Source organism: Rhinopithecus bieti, unplaced genomic scaffold, assembly GCF_001698545.2.
Source record: "Rhinopithecus bieti isolate Rb0 unplaced genomic scaffold, ASM169854v2 scaffold_35077, whole genome shotgun sequence".
In the NCBI taxonomy this organism is placed as follows: domain Eukaryota; kingdom Metazoa; phylum Chordata; class Mammalia; order Primates; family Cercopithecidae; genus Rhinopithecus; species Rhinopithecus bieti.
Window position 1 is genome coordinate 258,125 of NW_016814799.1, and position 6,363 is coordinate 264,487.

Consider the following 6,363-nt stretch of genomic DNA (forward strand, 5'->3'; position numbering starts at 1 on the left):
GGGGGGGTGTAGGGGGACCTAATGGACTTTGACCCCATCTTCTCTTGTATAGATTGCTGCCTTTATTGCTGAATCCATGCAGAGTTGTGGTGGACAAATAATTCCTCCAGCAGGCTACTTCCAGAAAGTGGCAAAGTATGTACTTGACTTGGGCCTCCTTGGTCAAACTGAGAACACTGTGACAATTCTGTAGGGCCATACTAGTTGCTAAGATATCAAAATAATTCCTGATTAGCTGGTAAATAGCCACACCTGAGTGCCTGCCATCCCAGGACTCCTGGATGCTCTCTCAGCCTTCCCCAAGATCCAGCATGTACAAGGTTAACACATGGTCCAACAGCGGGGGTTCAGCTCCCACTCCAGCCCCCAGCCTGCATCCTCTCTACTTGACTAGTACCAAATCTGTATTAGTCAGGGTTCACTAGAGGGATCGAACTAATAATATATATATAATCACATACATACACACACACACACACATGCACACACACACACAGGGGTATTAAGTATTAACTTACTTGATCACAAGGTCCCACAATAGGCTCTCTGCAAGCTGAGGAGAAAGGATAGCCAGTTCAAGCCCCAAAACTGAAGAGCCTGGAGTACGATATTTGAGGGCAGGAAGCACCCAGCATGGGAGAAAGATGTAGGCTGGGAGGCTAGGCCAGTCTCTCATTTTCACATTTTTCTCCTGCTTTATATTTGCTGGCAGCTGATTAGATTGTGACCACCAGATAAAGGGTGAGCCTGCCTTTCCCAGCCCACTGACTCAAATGTTAATCTCTTTTGGCAACACCCTCACAGACACACCCAGGATCAATACTTTGTGTCCTTCAATCCAATCAAGTTGACACTCAGTATTAACCATCACACAAGCCTTCCCAATTGGTAAATATTTGAAGACTAACCCTGTTACCAACTACTTGTTTGATTCTTTCTCTTCCCACTTAACATACTATAATAGGACTGGGTGCTGTGGCTCATACCTATAATCTCAGCACTTTGGGAGGCCAAGGCAGAAGGATCACCTGAGGCCAGGACTTCAATACCAGGGCAATATAGCAAGACTCCCTCTCTACAAAACTTTTTAAAAAATATTATCTGGGCTTGGTGGCCCATGCCTGTACTTCTAGCTACTCGGCAGGGCAGGCTGAGGTGGGAGGATGGCTTGAGCCCAAGGGTTTGAGGTTACAGGGAGTTTGATCTTACCACTGCACTGCACTCCAGCCTGGGCAACAGAGTGAGACCCCATCTCTTAAAAAAATTTTAAAAAATACTGCAATATAGCTTACTTTAAGCAGCACAAACCCAACTGGTATGGAATATATCTAATCTAAAAATTATGTGATTATGTTATAAAGTCAATGACATTTATGTGGGGTTTAGAGTACTGAAATGTTTTTTAACAAAAATTAAGTCTTCAGGTTAACAACTTTTTTCTTCTTCTTTTTTTTTTTTTGTCTTCAATAATTTGCATCTTTGTGGTTGGGTTTGGGGCTCTCAGTGACCTGAATGCATTAGACTACTGCTTTGCTTTTCAGATATGTACACGGCGCAGGGGGTGTGTTTATAGCTGATGAAGTTCAGGTGGGCTTTGGCCGAGTTGGGAAACACTTCTGGAGCTTCCAAATGTATGGTGAAGACTTTGTTCCAGACATCGTCACAATGGGAAAACCTATGGGCAACGGCCATCCAGTGGCATGTGTGGTAACAACCAAAGAAATTGCAGAAGCCTTCAGCAGCTCTGGGATGGAATATTTTAATACGGTACATTTTGGTCTCCAACTTTAATGCTAAGAAGGAAAAACAATGCATGTTCTTATATTTTTTGACAATGTAGTAAAGAATAAAGCTCAGTATTGTCGGCTAACCACCCAGAACCCTGGCCAAAGATTTTCTTATTTTAATAAAACATGTAAATTTTACTTTAAGTTCCGGGATACATGTGTAGAATGTGCAGGTTTGTTACATAGGTATACATGTGCCATGGTGGTTTGCTGCACCTATCAACCCGTCATCTAGGTTTTAAGCCCCACGTGCATTAGGTATGGCCAAACTTTTATCCAACCAGATTTCATTCTATCTGGCAAAATGCTTCTTGTATTTCTGCTTGTGTATCTTTACCTGTCCTAAAACAGTCTTATAATTTTTCCAATGATAGATGATTGCCTTGCTAAATTCCACAGGTTATGATATTTTCATTTCTTTGTTTCATATCATACTTAAATTTCCAAAACACTTTTAAAGTATTTTGGTGACTCAGTACTATGAATGTTATATGGCTGTCATAAGAGATACTAAATTTTTATCTTTGGGATATTATATTTCTTTGCTTTATCCCCATAAGCTTTAAGCTTGAAAAAATTATTGTAGTTTGTTCAGTATATATAATAGGACTTGTTACATCTAAAAGTAAGATTCAAATCTGAGGACATAAATTATTTGGAGAACATGTCATTGCTTAGCTATTTTTACTCAGCTCTTCAAGGGCAGAAACCCCTATTTCCCTCACTGGGCAACACTATGAAATCCTAAACTGCCAACATAATGTCTGGTTTTTGTTTGGATGAGCAAATAAATTCCCTGGTAGTCCTTCATACCAGTTATGCAGCTTGGAGAGTATAATTTAGAACGAATTTTCACTCAATCCTGAATAAATAGAATCATGCTCTATTCTAAATATGAGAAGCTAATATTATAAGAGAACATTTTATTAAAATTATATCTTCACTTATGTATGTATGAGCCAAATTCTCATGGATGAGGGAATACCACTAATTCAACTGGTATATTTTCTCATTTGTCGTCTTTTTTTTTTTTACAGTATGGAGGAAATCCAGTATCTTGTGCTGTTGGTTTGGCTGTCCTGGATATAATTGAAAATGAAGACCTTCAAGGAAATGCCACAAGAGTAGGGAATTATCTTACTGAGTTACTGAAAAAACAGAAGGCTAAACATACTTTGATAGGAGACATTAGGTATGTTCATTATGAAGTTGTCATGTAGTTACTCATTTTTTTCAAAATAATAATAGTTTGTAGGCTGGGCAACATGGCGAAACCCCATCTCTATTAAAACTACAAAAAAATTAGCCAGGTGTGGTGGCGCACATCTATAGTCCCAGCTACTCGAGAGGCTGAGGCATGAGAATCGCTTGAGCCTGGGAGGTGGAGGTTGCAGTTAGCCGAGATCGTGCTACTGCATTCCAGCCTGGGTGACAGTGTGAAATCCTGTCTCTAATAACAATAATAGCTTATATTTTATCTTGTAAGTTTGCAATAAAGTACATAAAACTAAATCTAGAAAACACCAAAAAACAGAGATAGCAAAAATTATTCTTATTCCAGAGTCCAGATATCACCACTGTTAACATTTGGGTGGGGCCGGATGTGGTGGTTCACACCTGTAATTCCAGCACCTTGGAAGGCAGAGGCAGGAAGATTGCTTGAACCCAGGAGTTTGAGACCAGCCTGGGCAACATAACAAGACGTTGTTTCTATAATAAATAAACCAACGACAACAAAAAACATTTCGATACATGTCTTTCCTGACTTTTATACTTTTTTAATAAAGTTAGGATACTGTCAGCACCCAAAAGATGAAAAGAAGGAACTTAATGTAGCTCTAAATAATTTATTGAAAATTATTTAAAATGCTATTCTGAAAAGCTGGATATTTTTCATATATATATATGAAACATTGACATATACATATATGTTAACATTTATCATCATTAACATCCTGAGACACTAAATAGCATGAAAGGGTTATTTTTAAGCCATTTTCTTTTATAATTGAGAAAAGAAAACTGGATGACAAAAACTAATTTATTTCCAAAAGTAGAAACAATTGTGAACATAGATTGGTATCTTGGATTAGTTAGAATTAAACTTGGAAATTAAATGGAAGTTTGGGGATAGTGTTAACTTTTTGTGACAATGGAGTGTTGGACAGATTGTGTGTCAAGTTTTTCTTTACCTCTCGCAGGGGCGTTGGCCTTTTTATTGGAATTGATTTAGTGAAGGACCATCTGAAAAGGACCCCTGCCACAGCTGAAGCTCAGCACATCATCTACAAGTAATTCACCCCCACACCCACCTGTTTGGTATCTTGGCTGCAGGATGCCTACCCACTTGAAAGCTTGCTTGACTTCCTCCCATCCCTCTGAAAAAGGAAAGTTTAAAATACATCCTATTTATAATGTGGGCTTCTTAAATGCAGAATACTTAAACTGCTCTATGTTCACATCATTCTTCAGTAATTGTAGTTATCCTTTGCACGCACTCACATGCATTTCCTACACAAATTAGGATGAAAGAAAAACGTGTGCTTCTCAGTGCCGATGGACCTCATAGAAATGTACTTAAAATAAAACCACCAATGTGCTTCACTGAAGAAGATGCAAAGTTCATGGTGGACCAACTTGATGGGGTTCTAACAGGTGGGTCCAAGGATCTTTAAGATGTCTTCTTGTTGCCTCTCCCAAACCCACTGGCCTAGCCGTAATGACCATATGCTTCTTGTTATTCATGATGGAAGTGAGGCAGGGCAGAAATAAATGTGTAACTTTCCATTTAGGACTAGAAAAGATAGCCAAAAAGTAACCACATGGACTCTTAAATTGAAATTTTCAGTTTGTACTCATATAACTCCAAATATAAGTTTTTGCTGAAGGAACATACTGTTTTGTCATTTATTTTTACTTTAGACTAGCTAGCATATTTAAAAGTGCATGTCTGCATTGTGCCATGCACCACAAATACTACAGTGTATAGTATTTCAGCATTGTGCCATTAATATATGAAACATTTCTGATAAAAAAATTATATAGGCTAGAGTGTGACAATTCTTTGCTATATGCTGAATCGCTTAACTTTGCAAGGTTTTTTTTATTTTTATTTTTTTTTTGGGACCGAGTCTCACTCTGTCGTCCAAGCTGGAGTGTAGTGTTGTGATCTCAGCTCACTGCAGCCTCCACCTCCCAGGTTTCAGTGATTCTCCTGCCTCAGCCTCCTGGGTATCTGGGATTACAGGCACCCGCCACCATGCCTGGCTAATTTCTGTACTTTTAGTAAAGATGGGGTTTTACTGTGTTGGCCAGGCTGGTATTGAACTCCTGACCTCAGGCGATCCACCCGCCTCGACCTCCCAAAGTGCTAGGATTATAGATGTAAGTCACTGCATCCAGCCTAACTTTGCATTTTTAACTTTTATTTTTTAATTTTTATTTATTTATTTATTTTCTGAGACAGAGTCTTGCTCTGTCACCCAGGCTGGAGTGCAGTGGTGGGATCTCGGCTCACTGCAACCTCTGCCTCCCAGGTTCAAGCAATTCTCCTCCCTTAGCCACCTGAGTAGCTGGGACTACAGGAGCATGCTACCATGTCCATTGTCTATCATAAAAATGTATCTTTTGTTTACCTATATTATGCAACTAGATTAATTTATTTCTTTGTTATGAACATACATTGGATTAGAAAGTAAATTAGTACTGTAAAACCATGTTGAATAGCATAAAGCATGATACAAATGATAGGCATTGTTGTTTTTGCTTTAGTTATATTTTTACAATTCAGGGTGGCATGGCAGCACATGCCTATAAGATCCCCGAGGCCAAAGTAGGCAGATCGCTTGAGTTGAGATCAGGATCACTCAGAAGCTGGAGACCAGCCTGGGCAACATGGTGAAAGGTTGTCTCTATTGAAAAAACAAACAAACAAATAAACAAAAATTAGCTGGACATGGTGGTGCATGCGCCTGTAGTCCCAGCTACTTGGGACTTGGCTGAGGTGAGAGTATCACTTGAGCCTGCAAGGTGGAGGTTGCAGTGAGCCGTGCCACTACACTTCAGCCTGGGTGACAGAGTAAGACCCTGTCTCTCAAAAAAAAAAAAAAAGATTCAACTTCTTTACTCAGCTTTCAGAGTAAAACTGAGAAGCTAGGAATCCATATGGCATACAAAATAGATAGTGAATAGTGAATGTTTGGAAACTTGAGAGTCCACCAAAGTTATTACAAATACGGTCACTGTCTTTGGACTCAGAGTGCATGCTTACATCCAGACCTGGCAAGCATTCCTCACAAGCAGGTGTGTCCTTTGATCCCATAGGGCAGGGTACAAGAGAGAGTGTGGCTTGGGACAATCTGTCAGTCTATGTCTGCATCACCTCAGAGCTTGAGTGTTCTTAATAGTAGACCAGAAGAATTTCCTTTGAATACAGTGAATGACGAATAGGTAAAATGGGCTTAGTGCCACCTATAAATGATAATGGTAAAATACTACAAAAAAATCTTAAAGCGATTTTAATAGTGACTTTTTTTTTCTTTTCTTTTTCTTTTCTTTTTTTTTTTTTTTTTTTTTT

At 39.1% G+C, this 6,363-nt stretch overlaps 1 protein-coding gene across 2 annotated transcripts in view; it reads left to right on the forward strand.

The window, feature by feature from the left end:
* ETNPPL (ethanolamine-phosphate phospho-lyase) overlaps positions 1–6,363 on the forward strand; it is a 20,294-nt gene that overhangs the window by 11,414 nt on the left and 2,517 nt on the right. For both annotated transcript variants that reach the window (XM_017852387.1, XM_017852388.1), the window contains exons 7-11: positions 53–135; positions 1,542–1,767; positions 2,825–2,979; positions 3,989–4,078; positions 4,312–4,442. In XM_017852387.1, coding sequence (XP_017707876.1) covers positions 53–135; positions 1,542–1,767; positions 2,825–2,979; positions 3,989–4,078; positions 4,312–4,442 — 685 coding nt within the window. The remainder of the gene's footprint in view (positions 1–52; positions 136–1,541; positions 1,768–2,824; positions 2,980–3,988; positions 4,079–4,311; positions 4,443–6,363) is intronic.